The 19521-nt window shown below is 47.8% G+C and overlaps 1 protein-coding gene across 3 annotated transcripts in view; it reads right to left on the bottom strand.

Moving 5' to 3' along the window:
• ADAM19 (ADAM metallopeptidase domain 19) overlaps positions 1–19521 on the bottom strand; it is an 87825-nt gene that overhangs the window by 7971 nt on the left and 60333 nt on the right. For 2 of the 3 annotated variants that reach the window (XM_080675822.1, XM_080675824.1), the window contains exons 8-19: positions 17788–17859; positions 13827–13993; positions 11207–11291; positions 10295–10434; positions 8246–8423; positions 5596–5685; positions 4689–4884; positions 3366–3474; positions 1993–2197; positions 1231–1308; positions 1012–1120; positions 256–400 (exon numbers count right to left, since the gene is read on the bottom strand). In XM_080675822.1, the coding sequence (XP_080531948.1) occupies positions 256–400; positions 1012–1120; positions 1231–1308; positions 1993–2197; positions 3366–3474; positions 4689–4884; positions 5596–5685; positions 8246–8423; positions 10295–10434; positions 11207–11291; positions 13827–13993; positions 17788–17859 (1574 nt within the window). The remainder of the gene's footprint in view (positions 1–255; positions 401–1011; positions 1121–1230; positions 1309–1992; positions 2198–3365; positions 3475–4688; positions 4885–5595; positions 5686–8245; positions 8424–10294; positions 10435–11206; positions 11292–13826; positions 13994–17787; positions 17860–19521) is intronic. The other variant, XM_080675823.1, reaches the window with a different exon arrangement.

Raw genomic sequence — 19521 nt, 5'->3', positions numbered from 1 at the left:
AAGGATGGAAAATAGAGTTCTTCAACTTTAACTGATTGGGAGCATTCTGCTGAGAAGGATTCTGAGTGATGACCAAGCTCTGTAGAGAATACATAAAGTAAGGTCGACGAGCACTGTCTGCCGTGGTCTTGGAGCATGGCCAAGGGGAGAGGGTGGCATGCACCTTGCATTGACCTTCCCTGAATTATATCCACCACCACAGAAAGCGCTATGACCCACAAGGGACCCCAAGGCCTTTGTGGCACCCCGTCATACCTGAACTGTTGCCTCAACTTGGAGGGAAGGGCAAAGGCCTTGAGCTGGCCCAGCCTGCTGTCCTGCTTGCAGCAGTAGTACATCAGCACGAGCACCGCCAGCACGAAGAGGGCCGAGAACACGCCGGCCAGCACGGGACCTACGCCTTCCAGAACAGAGCCCGGTGAGAGACGCAGACGCTGCCTGGGCGACCGCAGTGGGTTCCAAACAACATATCCTGATTCTTCCTCAGATATTCGATTCACAGTGAATGTGTATTACTTAATTTAAATACTATCATAAAAATATATTTTAAAAAGCTTGGAAACCAAAGGGCTGGAATCTTTGAGATTTCCGGGAAAACACTGTACATTTTTCTGAGTGTCTGGTTCTCCATTTTAAGCTTTGTTCATCCAAGGGAATCTGAAGCACTAGAATGTGCTCCAGGTTCCTGATTATTTTTAAGTGGCTGAGGAGGACTGGTTGCCACCCACCCCCAAAAGGGTGAGATCATTCAGTAACCTATGGTCTGTCTTAATCTCCCTCTCTCTAAGAGGGTTCACTCTCCTCAATAGAGAAGACAGAAGAAGAGCAACTGAGCTGATCCCCACACCAGGCTGCCAGCCTCAGTTGACCCTCCCCATCAGCCCCTCTTTTTCTTGTTCCCTCATCTACAAAATCAGGATAATAAAGCTGATGCATTATCCCTTTGCAACGTGCCCCCTGCCCCCCTGGTGCCAACAACTCCTCACAAAGGTGGGCAGGCCAGGCACTCACCCTCGGGGGGCATGGGCCCGCTGTCGATGCTGCCCCCAAAGCCAGGCGTGTTGCAGTAGGGTGGGGCCCAGCCCGGGATGCAGTGGCAGTTCTGGTTGTTGTTGCAGACCTGGAGCGAGGGCCGGGCAGAGGCGTCAGCACCCTGGAGAGCTCCCGCCTCCCACAGGGCCTGCAGCAGGGACACAAGCGGAGGAGCCCCAGAACCCTGGGCACACGTACCCCGTGGCCATTGCACTTCTTCCCGCAGCCTTCGGTTTCAAAGAAAGAGGTGTTCCTGCACTCCCCCTCGAAGCAAATCTGCAGTGAGGAGGAGACCGAACTGTCAGAACAAGCAAAGGGACACTGCTCGACAATCAGAAGACTGGGGCTTTGCACCTAGGACCTATGGGACTCAAAAAGGCAGCCCACGTCAGGTTATACATTATAGTGAAAATTCGAAAACCAAAAAAAGCAAAGGGCTGGATAGCAGTTAACTAAATTCCACTTTTACTTTTGTGATTAGCGAGAAAACAACAAATATCATATTGTTAAAACAATAATATAAATATCTAATAATATAATAAATATGTGTTATTACATCCTGTGTTTTTATATGCTGGTATATGTTAGTTCCTTAACTGTATGCTAATAGGCACTAATTTTAATATTACATTTAAAAATAATGATGATGGTGACAGCAGTCTACTCTGTGCCAGGTGCTATACAAAATGCATTCTATGTTTTTTAAAAATAATTGCATTCTCATAGTTAACTCTGAGATGGTGCCACTATTTCCCCCAGGCTTCTCTGACGCCTAGTCTTAATTCATATGATATTAATGATGAGGACTAAAGTGATGATGACAGAAGCTAGCCTGTGGAAGTGCAGTCATGTTGGGCTGGCTTCAATTTGAGCTCAGGCATCCTCCCTCCTGAGTTCATGCTCCTCAGTCACTGTCCTCTGCAGCCCAAACCCTGAGTAGAGCTGGAGGTAGAGACTCACATGGTTGTAGCCACACTTGGTCCCCGTCAGCACCAGGCCTGGGTCCAGCATGTCATTCTCCTCCTCGGTACTTTGGTAGACGTGGATGCCCCGACACTGGACTTCCCTCCCATTTATGGTGATGGTGGTGTCGATGGCCACAGCGTTGTACTCCAGGGGCCGGGACTGAGAAGCCTGACACTGGATCTTCCCACACTTGGCATCTCTGGGCCCAAGAGAGAAGGAGGTGGAATCAGAGGCTGGGAAAGAACTGGGCACAGAAGAGCTTAGTTTTTCTTGACCAGGACAGCAGGCTTGCAAACCTGGGGAAAGGGCAAAGGAGCAACGGGCATGCTCTAGGGACCCACCAGGAGAGACCCCACGTGGACTTAGACAAAGGGAAAGAAACAAGATCCTTGTCCCCAAGCAGATCCAGGCCGGAGCACTGGCCTTAGGATGTCCTCTTTCCTGCCAGGACAGCGGCCGGAACTGAGCAATCTGCCCCTATGGTCCTTGCACCCCATGCACCCAGATGCTGCAACCACATCATCGTCCTCTCTCATCTGGACCCCAGGAAACTGATCTTTCTGCCTCCAGTCTTGCCCCATTAGAATCTAATTTCTAAATTGCTCTCAAGCCGAAGTCCACTATCTCTCAGCCATGTCTTCAAGGAATTTATGATCTGGTCCCTGCCTAACTACCCAGTCTCATTTCTCAACAGCCCCTTCTCCATTGCACCCCAACATCATACTTTATATCAAATTGTTATCAGTCCTACTGACCACCGATTTTTCTCTTCTCATCTCTGCCTGGGACACTCCTCCCAGGGACTAGCACCATTCCCCACCCTATTCAATGAGATAATTTGTCCAGATCTCCACATAGGCATAACTTCCTTTGGGAAACCACATGCACCCACTAAGATCATGTCCATTATCATGCTACATAATTAATAGTTCCATGTACTCAGCAGAGTATCTGGCACATGGTACACCCTCCACAGAGAGTGGATAGGTGAACGGGTGGATGAATGGTTGAAATGAATGAATAAATGAATTAATGAGTGACTGAGTGAATGAATGACGGGTTATTCAGATGAGGGTGTAATTAGCACCCTAGAGAAATGACCCCAAGAAGGCTGATTCCCTGCCCTACTGTAAGAAAGTCCTAAAAGGAAGTCTGATTGGTTTTCTAGAAAGCACTGCCATCCGCACCCTCCCTTGGACTTCCTCAAGCTGAATGGGGCATTGTCCAACAACCCACTGAAAGATTTATTTATGGCCCAGCTCCGGGGCTGCCAAGCTGCTGAGCCGGTGGGAGGGAGGAGTGAGGAGGACACAGAAGGAATTGCTTTGTTACCCCTCATCCCACGGGGTCCGCCCAGCGGTCATTACCTGATGCTGCACTTCTTGTGTTTCCCATTCATGTCCTTCCCACAGTTCCCGTAGGTGTCCCCTGCCACATTCACCCTCTCGAAGCAGAGGTCATGAGCAAGCCGGGCTCCTGAATGGGCAAGAAACATTCGTCAGGACTCTAGGCAACGTGAGGAGAAGTCAGAAATCCCCAATGGGCAAAGCCAGTCCTTGGTAAAGAGTCAAGGTGAAGAAAGCTTTTGGGGAGAGAATGTTTTCTTCCTGTACCCCCCACCAGGTTACTCCATTCCTACTCAGCAAAAGCTTTCATATCAGCTCTTTGTACTTTACCGAGGTTTTGTATCTACCTGTGGGTTTGTATGTTAAGCCTTCTTTTCTCTAGTAAAGAAACCCTGTCCTTTTAGGGATTTTTAAATGTGCAAATGTTTAAAGAAATGAAGCATGTCTTGGGAATTTTCTTGGGACTAGCCATTCCAATTCTTACTTCCCTACACCCTGGATAAGTAATCATGATTAATGCTATATCTTCTACAGAGAACTATGTATCTTCTAGACACAATTCTTGTGTATCTTTTGGAGATAATTTATCTAATCAAGAATGACAGCCTGTTCTATTGACCGTTCTGCATCCTGCACTGTTCTCTCAATTCACTGTGGGAGAAGATTTTATTCAGTAGACACTGAGCTGCGCCTTTTATTCAGCTGCGTCGTGTTCCATGGTATGGATGTACCAGAATTAATTTAATTGGCCCCTATGAAGGATGTATAGGCTGTTATTGCTACAAATAAGAATGCTGCAACAATTATCCTTGTAAACTTTACCTTCACATACATGTTCAAGTACAGTGGAAGATACATGCCTAAGTAGTAGAATGGATGGCCCCAATTAAAATGTTCACATCACCAAATTGCTCTCTGTAGGGGCTGTACCTATCTGTAGTCCCCTCACTCACCACATCACTATATTATCATTGCTCTTGTGGTCATTAGAGTATCATTATTATTACTATTACATCACATTAACTCTTCAGTTGCTGCCAATCTGATGCATGAACAATCCCTTCTTAGAGTAGTTATCATTTGCCTTCACTTCATATGAGTGCGGGTAAGCATCTTCCTGTTCTGTCTCCATCCTCTGCCCATTTGTCTTTTAGATGATTCTTATCCATTTACCCGCTCTGAGAACTGACAGCATCGAGGAACTGGGAGGAACACACACAGTCCACTGCCTCTCCCTAAAAGTCTACCCTGACCCAAGGGCAGCATCTGGAGATGCTGCGTTGAAGCCAAGATGCCACGCTCAGCAGAGGTGGGTGGGATGAGGGCTCACCCTGGCTCACTTACCGGGACCCCACAGCTGCTCACACTGGGCCTGGTAGGTGAGGCACATGCCGTTGTAGCAGTAGGCCTGGCCGCCCTCGCAGGAGGTGCCGTCCATCTGGTAGAAGTTGGTGGGACAGTGGGGAGACTTGCCCGTGCAGAACTCTGGAAGGTCGCACTGCCGGGCCTGTGGGCGGCACAGCGTGCCAGGGGCCACCAGCTGGGCGAGGGAAAGCGGGGAAGACATCAATCTCCCTCCAGCCTCCCAGAGAGGGCCCGTGAGCATCACTCTGTGGAACGGAATTCCCATTCCCATTATTTCACAGGCCCTCAGTGGTTCAAACTCTAACGTGAACAGTGACTTAGAGTTTTCCAGGTGTTTTCACAAAGGTAACTCACTTCCTCTCCAGAGGAGGTCGGGCAGAGATCATATTTATGCAACAACTTACAGTTGACTAAGTACTTCAGTAATAACGGCTACTTTTATGGAGCTCCCGCTTTGGTGCCCAGTACAACTATTACTTCATTTAGTTTTCATGACAGGTTTATGTAATAATTATCCCTATTTTACAGATTATGAAACCTGAGGCCGAAGAGGTTAAGCAATGCATCCAAAGCCTCATGGTGAATAAATGGCAAAAGAACCAGGCCCACTAATATATACACGGACACACACACACACACACACCTTATAAACTCACATATGCAAATATATAGATCCATTCACACATTTACATCCAAATTATATATATATGCACATTTGCCCAGAACACCTACATGTATACTCACATGTGCTCATTATGTGTTCAAGGGGGTCCAGGTTCCGTGTTACTGAAACTTTGAGGCCCTCTCTTCTCTTCTCCCAGAAGGAGGCTGTGTCCTGTCCCTCACCCCACAGCGGTTCTGTTAGGTCAGGGAAAGGGCCACTCACCTTACAGCGGTGACAGCAGGAGCCGTGGGCACACTCCGCCCCTCCCCTCAGGGTGCAGTTAGAGGCATTGCAGCAGGGATTGTCACATTCCTGGGGAGGCAGTGGGAGTGGGCGTGAGCCTCCGGGGCAGCAGGACAGGGAGACAGAGTCTGGGAGGGGTCAGGGCCTTCATTCACCTGCCTCTCCCATCTCCCCACCCCTGCCCACGTGCCCAGAGCCTCTCCCTAGGAAGCCTTTATAAAAAAATCACTTTATAGCTTAATCGCTAAGGTAATGTATATTTATCCTAGTGGTGGGGAAATATATATTGTTTATATTTGTATTTAATACACACACACACACACACACACACACACACAATTATCAGCTTAGACACAACTACATTTTGAGTGTGGATATTTTTCCAGGCATTTTCCTATACACATACACTTATTTTATAAAATCGAAGTATCCACACTGCTTTTTAACACAATGTAATATGCACACACCTCCTTATAATCATATTTCCTTCCCAAACCTGATTTTCAGAATAGCATCCCACTATATGGAAATTGTGATTTTTTTCTCATCCCCAATAAAATACCCCAAGACTCTGTCTTCTGTGCTTTTCTACACTGCCCTCCCTGCCGCCGCCCCATTCCTCCCACCCCCAGGCCTTTCTATCCCACAAAAAGAGGCCATCAGGAGCCAGGGCATCCTGCAACAACCTTGCACACAGTTTACGTCAGCTCCTGGCCTGCTTCCTCAGACTTCTCTCACCATCTGCTGCTCTTCCTCAAGCCTCGCCAGCCCGGGCCTTTCCGGGACAGGTCTCTAGGGCTTCCACGCTCTCCTTGCTTCCTTCCTGCCCTACTGCTCCCCATTTGCTGACAGCAAGAGATTTAAAAGGATGATGAGATGGCCAGTGGCTGTGAGTGTCCTTATAACACTCCAACTATAGTCACAGGCCTGGCCACAAACATTTCTTGACAATGTGCCGGTCTCCGTGCATAGGACCATCACAGACAGCGAGGCAAGACCATTCCCACTTCACAGACGGGGAAACTGGGGCTGAAACAAGTCGAGGCACACACACCTGGCAAGTGTTGGAGCAGAATTCAAGCCATGCCTACCTGGGGCCCACTTCATGCTTATTAACCATATCATAACCATAACTGTCCAGGTCAAGCATATTGGAGACACCACTGCCTGACTATAGATGCCCACCCATCTTCCCTAAGAGAGGGAATTAGAACACTTCCCTTCCATCCATCCCTCACCACCCTGGGCTCCGGGCAGACCGTTCCCTCCCTTCTAACATATCATATCTCTTCCCACCTCTAGGCACAGTGTGTCTTCTCGCCTTGTGCTCCTCACTCACTCCTCATAGCCTTCGTGTATGGGGTCAGAAGTCACACCCACACTCAGGAGGGCAGCTCTCCTCACACTACAAATAGTCATGGCATCTTGTCATTGAGCCTCCTAGCGTTTACCATGGATTGTATTTAGATACCTTTGCAGCTATTTGGTCAAAGTGTTTCCCCAACTGTACTATATGCTCCACACGGACAAGGACCACATCTATTTTTGCTGTATTTATCCTAACCCTAGCACCAGCATAGTACCCCCCAATTAGTAAAAAACTGTAGAATCAGCAGCTGCTCCAAATATAAGCCAATAGGCTGAACCCACTTGGGGGTGTTCCTCAACCCCACCTCCTTTCTGAAGCATCTGGGCTGACTGCTCTGAACTCATGGCACAGTCTTAACTAGGTCTTGTCCTATCCTATATAATAAAAGGCTAATATGCAAATTGTCCCCTCAACCAGGAGTTTGATGGGGAGTCAACCAGGGGCAGGGCTGTCCAGCAAACCTCCCCTGTCCCCTCCCCCTGGCCTGCCCGGACCCCAACTGTGCACAAATTCGTGCACCAGGTCTCTAGTTTATTATAATATTTACATGCTGACAGGGAAAAAAAATCAAGCTAGGTTACAAAATCAAATACTTTTCCCACATATACAGACTTGAAATCTCACCACCATAGCTGTTCCTCATGTTTTCTCCCCCAATTTGTTTTCATTTGTTAATGTACATATTTCCATCTTTCAAAAAATAGAGATGAAACTACCCAGTTCTGCTTCTTGCAGGACCACACGCATCTGCTAAAGTGACACAGCTATGCTGTATGCCTGCCACTCATTTTGAAGATCAAAACAGCTTGCTCCTTCCCCCTGGCGGCCCTTTCAGACCTGACCACTTCCCCTTTCCACCATCTCGTCTCCAGGCTATGCAGCCCAGCTTATTACTTTCAGCATCCTCCAAAGGCCCAGGGTCAAGTTCAGATATCCAGCTGCGGGGCCACCAGAATAAATTTGGTGCAGCTGGGAGGCCAAGAAGGGCACCTGTCACTGCACTGGTGTGGACTGTGGTTTGTGGTTAGATCAGACACTCACAGGAAGAACTCCACCCAAACTTGGACATCAACAGTGCCAAGCTCAAACTGGGAGTCTGCAGAGGTGGTCCACAGTGAAGGCTGACCCTCCATGTCTTATTTGTGATGTCGTAGGAAATGTGCATGAATAAGAAAATTTTCAATTGCATTCTCTTTGACCTTGAGATTTGAAACGAACGCAAATTCTTTCTCTCTTGCCTGTGCTGCCATGACACCTTACCTCTTCCTCCCCACAGTCACACTCTTCCCCTTCTTCCAGGTACCCATTTCCGCATCTCCGGCCTCCGTACAGCATCTTGATGTCTGGCATGTTCGAGAGACACATCCCACCGCCTGACTGCAAATACCTTTCCAGCTCCCTCCTGTTGCATCCATTGAACACTTTGGGGAAAGGATGCCTAGAAGAGAATGAGGTTGGAGTTAGTTGGGAGTCTGCACATCAAGCAGCCAGAACAGCTGTCAATCCTTCTGCCCATCGGGCTGATGGACTCAGACCCCCACTAGTCCCATGCACATACCTTTTGCCCTTTTAGAACTTTAGCGCTATATTAACTTACAATTCTTTCTAAGAATAAAGAAATAGTAACCACCCCATAATGTTTTTCCTGTCCTTCTGCCCACAGGAAGTATATGAGAATCAGAAGCAGCCATTTCTGCCCTTTGCATGAAGGGGTTGCAATAAATAAAGGCATGTGAGTGTTACAACAGGTCTCCAGTGCCTTAGAGCTGAATAAAATACCAGCCAACTCAAACGTTTTCTGAAGCTGGTATTAGATTGAGATTTTCTTGGGACAGAGGACCGGGCCAAAAAGGGCCAAGATCATGGTGGGTTTTTTTTGTTTTGTTGGGCCAGTGATCTGCTCTCTGTACTAAGGATACAGGCAGTGCTTCAAATTCACCCATCCAACTGGCAAAGGCACATTCTTTATCACAAGGGTATGAAAGGGCCTGGGGCCCACTGTTGGGAAAAAGAATTAAAAGTCATTCATTCCCTGGTAGCAGGTCAGAATTACCATTTGGGTCTCTAAAAGAAGTCATCCTGATCCCAATTCTCTAAGCCAACTACAGGTCCAGCCATGGGCAAACTATGGCCCGTGGGCCGGATGCGGCTGTTCTATCCGGTTCTCTTGCTCTCCCCTCCGCTCCTTTACTTTGAATTTATATTAGTTCACACAAACACTCCATCCATGCTTTTGTTCCGGCCCTCCGGTCCAGTTTAAGAACCCACTGTGGCCCTCGAGGCAAAAAGTTTGCCCACCCCCGGGTTAGACACTAGAGGGTTTTCCCTCTATCACACGGAATTTGTTACTAACTGTTAAACTACCGAAATTGATAACTATGTTAAAAACAAACTGGAGCAGTAATTAATATAACTCTCAGCTGCTTGTCTACGAATATGCTCTTTCGATTGGGGAAGAAAGAGGTGGACTTAACCAGGAGCTAATGGGCTGTGAACATGGCCCATGGACTTGTATCCTGCATGGCAACACCCTCCTCTGTGTGTCACAGCAGAGAAGGGATGGGAACAGAATAGATGGGAACGGCACTGGCCCCTGGGGCTCCAATTTGCTCCTGGAGACACTGACACCATTTCTCTAAGAAGCATACGCAGGTCCTAATGGTTTGGGGTGGGAGGAACACAGGCTTCCACCATGATGCCTTCCAAAGGGTGACCCGCGTCCTGGGAGAACCCAATGCTCTCTGCTGAGTGAGTCCAGGCACTATCAGCCTCTGAGTAAACTCCAGAATTCTCTTTTAAAGGCTCTGGGTTTTAAACCCCTCACAGCTACAGGGAGATGAGGCTGCCTTGCCCTTGTTCCGGGTAAACGCAGCCTGTAAATCCCCTGTGGGCTCGCTGTGGGGTGTACAGATGCTCCTCTTTCTTTCCCTTGTTCTGGAGCCTACATCAGCCCTGACAATCAAGCCGGGGAAGTAAGAGCACTCATCAAACCCCCTTGGAATGGAGGGACTAAGAATTGGGACTATTATTAAAATGGATCCTCATCAAAAATTCCTGAAAAGAAAAGGACACAGGTCTTCGGGCGAATTTTGCAGCTGAAGACCTAGGACAGCAAACCTCCTGCTAGACACCTGGTGCTCCTTGCATACGTTTGCTTCCTTTGTCCTCTTCCCATTTCTTAGTTGTCAAAACCGCATTTCTCTCCGAGGTCTAACAGAGGCCCCCTGGGGCCAGCTGGGAGGAGCGCGGGGTTGCACTGGCCTCCGTGCTCTGCCCTCTGCCCCGCCCTCCCCTTCCTTCGTGACTCACCCGGTGGCGGCTGCCATGATGCACCCACCGTCAGCTGCGCTGGCGTGGCAACAACCTTTCAGATCATGGGTCATGCCGAAGTTGTGGCCCATCTCATGGGCCATGGTGGCAGCCACGCCAATGGAATTCTCAGAGTGGTCCTGTTCAGGGAGAGAGTGCAGGTCAGGAAGACAGACCCTGACCCCAAACCTGCCTTTCCTTTGGCCACGCCTGGCAGCTTGATAAAAACCTGTTCTTTTAACTACAGGCTGCACTGCCAATCATAAGGGCTGGATAGAGGATGGACAGACAGATGCTAGCAGGCTCCGTGATATCCACTTCACAGGTCAGAAATGAACAAAGTCATTTAATAAGTAGTCACCAAGTCAGAGAGAATTTCTAAAGAAGGCAGGAAGTTCCTAACCATGACTTTGAGACAGGCTCTTGTTTCATAATGATGAAACATAACATAAAACCTAGAACTGAAAAAACCTCCATCTGTTGTCTTACTCCTCCCCTAGCTTGGAATATATGAAAGACCTAGCGATGTATTAATGTGACTGCTTCTGGGTTTTCCTGGGCTTGACAATTGGGGATAAGCACCAACCCATGAAAATCCACCCCAGGTATCTCCATCTCTGATCACTGACTGACTTCCTTTTAAACAACTACTCGAAGCTTTTCTTTTTTCTGCATACTACATATAAAATTGTGGGTTTGGGGGGAGGGGTTGTGGTTTTTTTAAAAAATACATATTTTTCTTGATTTCAGAGAGGAAGGGAGAGGGAGAGACAGAAATACCAATGATGAGAGAATCACTGATCAGTCACCCGCCCCCGCACCCCCCCCATTAATTGTTTTTGACCAGATGACCTCCTGTCCTGTGAGGTGGTCTTCTGCCTTCTGTGACACAATGTATCAGCTGAGACTCACCATGTTCACTCCTCCAGACTGGTACACGGAACACATGACGTTGAGGGGGGCCAGGCCGATGGTGACGCCCTGGAAACGCACGCCCCTGCAGAAGGGAAGGAGAGGGTGACTAGGGAGGGGACTGAGTGGGCTGTTTCAATGTGCCCATGCAGGTGGCCGCCATGGTGTCCACTGGCCCCTCTGACACTCCCAGATCATTCCCAAGGGGTGAGGCCCTGGTTTTCCAGGCCAGCTGGACAGATTCCAGGCAGCCACACCTCTCATTTCCTCTCACCTACCCTCTCACCGCTCTAAAAAAAACAGAAAGAGAGAGTGAAAGGTCCCTTTGTCCTACATATGCCCACAGCCCCATTCTCTGGAAGGAAATGGGCAGGGCTTGCAAAGTTGCATCCCATCCCTGCTGCACAGGAAAAGGTCACAGGGAGGGGTGAGGTGAGGGAAGAATGGCACAGGGGCTGATGCTGAAGTGAATCATGCCCACTTCCTCCAGCTGCTGGGGTCGCATGCCACATCCTGGCTCTGGGGTATGTGCCTGGGGGTAGATGGGGAGGATGCAGGGGCGGGGGGAGGTAACAGCTGCCAGAGGGCTGATGCTTCATTCCCACATCACTCAGGGGCCAAGAAAACAGATGTGTCCCATCGGAAGCCTCTCAAAGTGCAGCAGGGTGCGAGAATGACCTGTTTCTGCCTCTGTTTCACAACTGTGATCCTAATCTGCCAACAGCCAAGCTCCATTCCCCCAGTTTAATCCATCCCTCCCCCAGGGCAGGGGCCAGGGAATAACTAAAACCCAGTGTTTTCATGCATGCCACAAAACGTAATTTGTTTAAAGGATCTATAAAGAAATTCGGTGTGCGGTACTTCTATATCTCCATGCTGTCTTCTTATCTAGACCCTGCTATCTTTGAGAGCTGAGACTATCTGATTGGGATCACTAGAACCTAGCATAGACTCTGAAATATAGTGGGTGCTTAATAACTGTTTGATGAGCCTGGCCAGAGTGGCTCAGTGGTTGAGCGTTGAACTATGAACCGGAGGTTATGGTTCGATTCCCAGGCTGGGCACATGCCAGGGTTGTGGGCTCAATCTCCAGTAGGGGGCGTGCAGGAGGCAGCCGATCAATGATTCTCTCTCATCATTGATGTTTCTATTTCTCTATCCCTCTCCCTTCCTCTCTGAAATCAATAAAAATGCATTTAAAAAATAAACATTAAAAAATGTTTGATGAAGTCCAGACAGACTCTTCTTCAGAGAAACAAGATGCAAAGGAATACACAAAATGCATGCCAATGTACATGAGGTCCCACCGTTTATTTTATAAACTTAGACAATGGCTCTGAGGAAATCCACCTGGAAACCTAGATTCAGGCCAAAAGTCTTGGTAACCAGACTGTACTCATTGCCCAGGCTTTTGGTACAGCTATTTCCTGGGTCTTTATTATTTTTAAAATTAAAAACAAAAATTTTAAATAAGCTTTTTGTGGAAAACTTCTAAATAACGTCTAATAACTCCTAAATAACTTGTGGCTTAAAAAGGAAAACAAAACTGAAGTAACAATTAGCAAGGACACTGGAGCGCTATATTTTAAAACCAATGGGACATACCATGCCTTTTAAAACGAGTAAACAAAGGTTTAAATGCTTGTTGATTCAGAAAGGTATTTAAGCATCAGGAAGGCAGTGACTTACTATGTGTGGGACTTCTGTTGTAACTGTCTCAGAATACCTTTGGAAGTCAACCCTAATAAACACCAGATAATCACCCCCCAGGGACTGTCACATGCCACCATGACCCCTGTCAGCATCTTCTCTTTTTCCCCCTGGGATGGAAGAAACTCCAACACAACCCTCACCCCACCCCCTTCCAGGTCTCCCTCCGACTGAGCACACAGTTCCTGCACCATCTGCCACTTGGACCACCTTGGGCAGTCAGCCCTCAGCCCCTCAGAACGAAGTGAAGGACAACCGAGGGAGCCCTCGTCCTCCTCCCGGGCCCAGGCCTGCTTCAGAGCCCCAAGATGAAGATGAGCCCCTTAGAAAGTCTGTTTCAAAACTGCCCATGACTGCCCTGACCGGTTTGGCTCAGTGGATGGAGCGTCGGCCTGCGGACTGAAGGGTCCCGGGTTTGATTCCGGTCAAGGGCATGTACCTTGGTTGCGGGCACATCCCCAGTGGGGGGTGTGCAGGAGGCAGCTGATCGATGTTTCTCTCTCATTGATGTTTCTAGCTCTCTGTCCCTCTCCCTTCCTCTCTGTAAAAAATCAATAAAATATATTTAAAAAAAAAAACAAAAAACTGCCCATGACCACAAGTCAGTCAGTCACTTCCCCAAACACACCCAATTGTTTCAGATGCTCAACTGAATATGTGTCGGTCTAATTTTCTCACCTAGGTTGTAAATACTTCTTGGGACTGTTATGACTCTTTTTAAGTCTTTTCCAGCGTGTGCTAGCTACAGAGCACATGTCTGAGAAATACCCAATTCCCCGGGACCGAAAGTCAAGGTGGCCCAGGGCAACCGACACTCAGCACCAGGAAATGACGGGGCAGCCAGCACAGCACTGCGGCAGGGGCTCTGCAGCCAAGGCCAAAGCAATGCCTGTAGAGAAAGGCTACTTACGTGATTAACTGTGCATTGTCGTGCTTCTTCCGAAAGACCAGCTTGCGCCGCCAACGAAGAAATGACCAGAGGGTGGTGTATGGGTTCGTCGAAATTTCACACTGATCCCCATGAGTCCATACTTCCAAGCCCACGAGAGCAATCCGGATGTTGTAGGGTCGGTAAAACTGTTGGGTGAAAGAGAAAAGCTACAGCATCACCTTCATCTGCCAATGCCAGGGAGGAGCTGAAACATCTCAGGTGGCTAAACAGCATGCCATCGGATAAACGCGCCCAATGGTAGATGGACATTTCATGGTCAGATGTCTGCACTCGTTTAGGAAGTACATGTGTATATAAGTAGGTAGACATGCTTACTCTCAGAAGTTTCCTTCCCCATCACTGGAGGTGTCCAGCTTTTATCAAGGCTACAAAGCATTAGACTGCAAAGGTCCCAGATAATTGTCAGGGTTCCGTCCAACCCAAAGATTTGGAAATTCTGTACATGAGACCTGACTCTTGGGACCTTAAGGCTACAGCTCTATCTAACCTTTATGATATACTGTATCTTTTATGTCATATATATATAACAAGATGACTACTGGAAGGTGTGGGTATAAGCAATTCTTTGACTGGCATGCCCTAGAGACTACTGAGGCAATGACTTACAAAAAAAAAAAGGTGCATGTAAATCTAGGTCATATGAGCAAGAAGATACCATTTAATCCAAAACTGGATGATTTGCCCGACTGGCGTGGCTCAGTGGTTGAGCATTGGCCTATGAGCCAAGAGGTCAGGGTTCGATTCCCGGTCAGGGTACATGCCCAGGTTGCAGGCTCGATCCCCAGTGTGGGGCGTGCAGGAGACAGCCAATCAATAATTCTCGTTCATCATTGATGCTTCTCTCTCTCTCTCTCAAATCAATAAAAATGTATTTTAAAAAACAAAAATACTGGATGACTTTGGGCAGGTACTGCCCCAGCTAAAAGCAGCAACTGGAGCACTTTCTATGCACTATGTACTGAGGTTTGGAGTTAAAACCTTCCTTGTCCCAACTCTCAGCAGAAAAATGGTAGAGCCAGGATTCGAGACAAAATGATCAGATCTCAGAGCCTCTGCATGGCCCCACACTGCTTTAGTGTGGGCGGTTTTACAACCACACCATCCACTTGCCTCCAAGATGCTGTGGTGTAAGATGGGCTCCAGATTCAGCAAAACATCCGTTGATCTCAACGGAAATTTTGATTTTCCTGTTTTGTGCCAGGCCAATCATTACAGCAAATAAAAGATTTGAATTCCAATTTGAAATTGCTTCACTAAGGGAGCTTTTTAAGGACTTAAACTTGGCTTTTTCACAGCTAAAGAAAAGCATTTTGGATTGGGTTCATGATTCAGCAAATTAGTGCAGTTCATTCCAGGTTTAGTTCAACAACAGTTCAGTTCAAGTAGCTGGGTCAGCAGCCTCAGAGAAGTGGGCTAGCCTTCCAGCCAGGAATGCTGAGGACAGAACCGAGACTGCTCCACAGAAGGAACCAGCTCGCCAGGCCAGGCTCCGAGGGCGGGCTGGGCTCTGCTCAGGGCTCTCCTCTCCTTCCGTCTTTCTTCAGCACCCTTGGTCAGTCCTATCACCCAGACCAGCCGGACAGTTCACAAAGGGGAGACCCAGCCAAACCTGCCACCTGCCGTGTCTGCAGAACAATAGATGTCATGTGGGTGATAACAGAGCCCGCCTCCTGTATACCCCTCAGGGAATTACGCTTTTCTTGTTTTCCCAGATGTTGAGTGTTTGGGTTGGAGGACCATTTAGATGTTATTGTTGAGTGAGTGGAGAGCTAGAGAGGACTGGACTGCACTCCTGGAACCCTTCCTTCCAGGAAATGCCAATGTTTGACTTTCACCAGTCACTGACCACAGGCCTTCTGGAATTTCCAGAGCTATTTTTGGCATAGACTTTCTCACCTGATGACATCAGAATACTACCAAATCTGCTTGTAAGTGTCTAGAAAATATTTAAGCTCTCTCCTTTATACTCTAGTGTTTAGGAAAAAATGATTTCTCCTTTGGATATGGGACCCATGACTCCCTAGCCAGCCCAGAGTTAAAGCTGCAGGAGTTCAGTTTTGTTAGAACTTGTACAGTGTTGTTAGAGTCTCAAAGAGACCTGTGACCCCAAACATATTAGAACCTACATTTTAAAATGGCTGCTAGCCTATGAAGAGGCTAGATTACCTGTTCTACTACGTTTTGCACTATAACAATATTTAAAAAAATATTTTAAGGACCATGTCCCAGACCAGCCTGTTCTAATAAAAGTCGAGAATTTGGGCATTCCCTAAGAGCATGTTTGAAAGGCCTGCCCTCGGAAAGTCAGCCATGGGCATGGTATTTCTGACACAGGAAATCACTCTAGAATCTTTCACAGATAGAGACTATACAGATTGTTCCGGAAACAAGCCACTCCTCAACTTTTAAGATTCTGTCCTTTTCCCTTGCTGACCTAGCTCAATTCTCTCCTCAGTCAGAGTACTCCTGAGCTCTGTGCCTGGAAGGAACCTTAGAGCCTTAAAGAACCTTAAAGCATTCTTAAACCGAGCTACTCCATGTCCACTGCAGGGATGGAGAGAAGGGGTGAGAGGGCAGAGCTCTAGTCCTCACCCTGCTTCAGCTTGGAGCAGCCCGTTTCATCTGACTTATATTGGATGGTTTTGAATTGATCTCAGCCTATGAATAACCAGCGTTATAGAGCTGGACCACCCTTGTGATTCTTATTATGATTGCAAGACTCCCTTCAGCAATAACCATCAGAAAACTGAACAGATACAGGTTTATTATTCACAAGACCTGGAAATCACACAGCACACCTGGGGCCACATAGCGAGGTGGGGAGTGGGGGTGGGGGAGGTGAGGGGAGAAGAGAGAGAAAGGGCCTGGGTTCAGCTTTTATTGGGTTGAAAGAAAAACCACACATGTACCCAAATGGTCTCTTACTAAAATCAACCAAGATCTCTAAAACAGAAGAGCCTCAGTGGAGGGAGGGGGCCTGGTCCTTCCCCATCCTGCAGTGGCCGGGAGAGCCCACTTCGAAGTGGATGCCTCTTGGTAATGAAGGCCTGGGCACTCAAAGCTTAAGCCAGGCACTTGCATTACAAAAACAAAATAAGCAAACAATGCCAGGGCTTACAATGCATGGACAGTGACACAAGATTTCATTTTTAAAAAGGATGTCACCCCCTAACCGGTTTGGCTCAGTGGATAGAGCGTCGGCCTGCGGACTCAAGGGTCCCAGGTTCAATTCGGGCATATACCTTGGTTGCAGGCACATCCCCAGTAGGGTGTGTGCAGGAAGCAGCTGATTGATGTTTCTCTCTCATCGATGTTTCTAACTCTCTCTCCCTCTCCCTTCCCCTCTGTAAAAAATCAATAAAATATATTTTTTAAAAAAATAAATAAATAAAATAAAAAAGGATGTCACCTGTCTGGCTGGTGTGGCTCAGTGGTTGAGTGTCAACCTATGAACCAGGAGGTCAAAGGTCCATTCCCGGTCAGGGCACATGCCCAGGTTGCAGGCTCGATCCCCAGTAGGGGGCGTACAGGAGGCAGCCAATCAATGATTCTCTGTTATCACTGATGTTTCTATCTCTCCCTCTCTGAAATCAATAAAAAGTATATATATTTAAACAACCACAAAAAAAGGAAGCCACCAGAAAAAAAAAAAATTATCCAAAACCATTGAGTTAGGCCAACCCCTCTATTTTATAAATTCAAAACAAAACAAAACTTCAAGCCAAAGAAGATGAGTCACTTGGCTCAGGTCACATAGTTGAGCTTCGCAAGTTCACCTGCGCCTCTGAGGCATTGTTGTTCCCTCTCAGAGGCTGGCTGGGCCGGCCAGTCCATCACACACGAGGCAGCTCAGGGGCCGTGTGATCTCCTGTCCTCTGAGTGCTGGCACTGTTCCCACAAAGTACACACCTGGTCTCACCTTATCAACATAATTGGCGATCTCAATGAGCTTGTTTTTGGTGGCTTCCAGATCTCGTCCATTCTTGGTAAACTAAATGGGACAAGCAGAACTAGGTAAGACGCCAGGGCCTCTCTCATAACCCCTCCCATGCCCATTACTTGTCTCTGAATTAGTTTTTACTTTCTCCCATCTTCTATGAGCAGTCATTTTTACATAGCTATCTCCTCACCACACACACACACACACACACACACACACACACACACACACTACACATACACACAGTGTCAGCTGAGGGAGAGCAGAGCTGGATCACATCCATCCTGGTATCCCCACCCACCAGTGCCCAGCACGGAGTAGGCATGCCATGGTTGTACAGTGAATTGAATTCTCTTTCTCCAGCCCTTGAAGTCAACCTTGTTCTCCTGTCCTCCAAATGAGAAGGCCTCCCACAAACTCACTGGGCCTTAGAAGAGGGACCAATCTGATCCCTGCCCTGGGCATCATCCAACATAAAGCCACCATCCCAGGGGTTTCAACAGGGCTCCTTTCATGTGATCTATCAGCAGTGGTCAAATTGTTGCTGACCGCCTGCTCTACACAAGGCACTGGACTTGGCACTCGGTGTGAGATCCTGGTCCTAGCCTAGAAGAGCTTCAGTTACAACAGAGAGAGGGCCAGAAATAACAGCAATGGCAGATTCTGTATTGAAGGGGCATATAACTGAAATGGACTGAGAAAACATGGACAGAAATCATGGCAACAGGAGGCCACAGGAGTGATACAAAGCGGGTGCTGGTATCGAGGATCATAAGACCCGGGTTTGTCTGGCACGCGGCTCAGATTAACTGGCAGTGCCTTCTATGGTGAGAAGAATTCTGAGACTGCCTGGGGCTCAGCAGGAAAGAGTTCTGTGCCCGATTGGAAATGTCCGCCATGGGTACCAGAAAGAAGACATTTCATGATGCAGCCTCACATTTATCCTTCCTGCTTCAAAAGGATAGCCCTCTTTCAGCTGCAATGATGAAGGAAAGCGTCCCCGTGTAAAGATAAAATCTGCCACAACTGACCTACATTTGCAAGTGATGGGCATGTCCTGTCTGCTATCATTGTTACACAGAATCTGGGTACCTATCTCATTTACCTTGGGTACACAACTATATATGCCACTTCAATTCTAAACCTCCACGCCCTTCCTCCACCTCCTTCAGCAAGAATAGCCAAACAAGAAATAAAGAACATCCAGATAAAACTCGCAAGGATATTGGTTGTGATGGGTGTGTCTCTGCCATGAGGGAGAAAACCACCCTTCCCTAATCTTCCACTGCACTGACATTCCTGGGCTTCCTTGGAACTGTCACTCACCTCACTTTCACTAGTGTTTTCTAAGAGTTCAAGTCAGTATCAGGCATTGTGACTTAGACTTTACAAGGTATTAATCCTGAAGTTTCTCAATATACAGCCATCCCATTTCTAAATTGGTCTCACTGCGCAGAAAGTGTGGCAGGATTTAGTGAATATCCTATCTAATAAAAGAGTAATATGCAGATTGACCATCACTCCAACACACAAGATGGCTGCCCCCATGTGGTCAAAGATCCTGCCCCCATGTGGACCCAAGATGGCCAGCAGGGGAGGGCAGTTGGGAGGGACCAGGTCTCCAAGGAGGGCAGTTGTGGGCGATCAGGCCAGCAGGGGAGGGCAGTTAGGGGTGACCAAGCCGGCAGAGGAGGGAAGTTGGGAAGACCAGGC

This window comes from Plecotus auritus, assembly GCF_963455305.1.
Source record: "Plecotus auritus genome assembly, chromosome: 6".
Taxonomy (NCBI): Eukaryota; Metazoa; Chordata; class Mammalia; order Chiroptera; family Vespertilionidae; genus Plecotus; species Plecotus auritus.
This window is presented reverse-complemented; position numbering and strand designations above follow the sequence as displayed.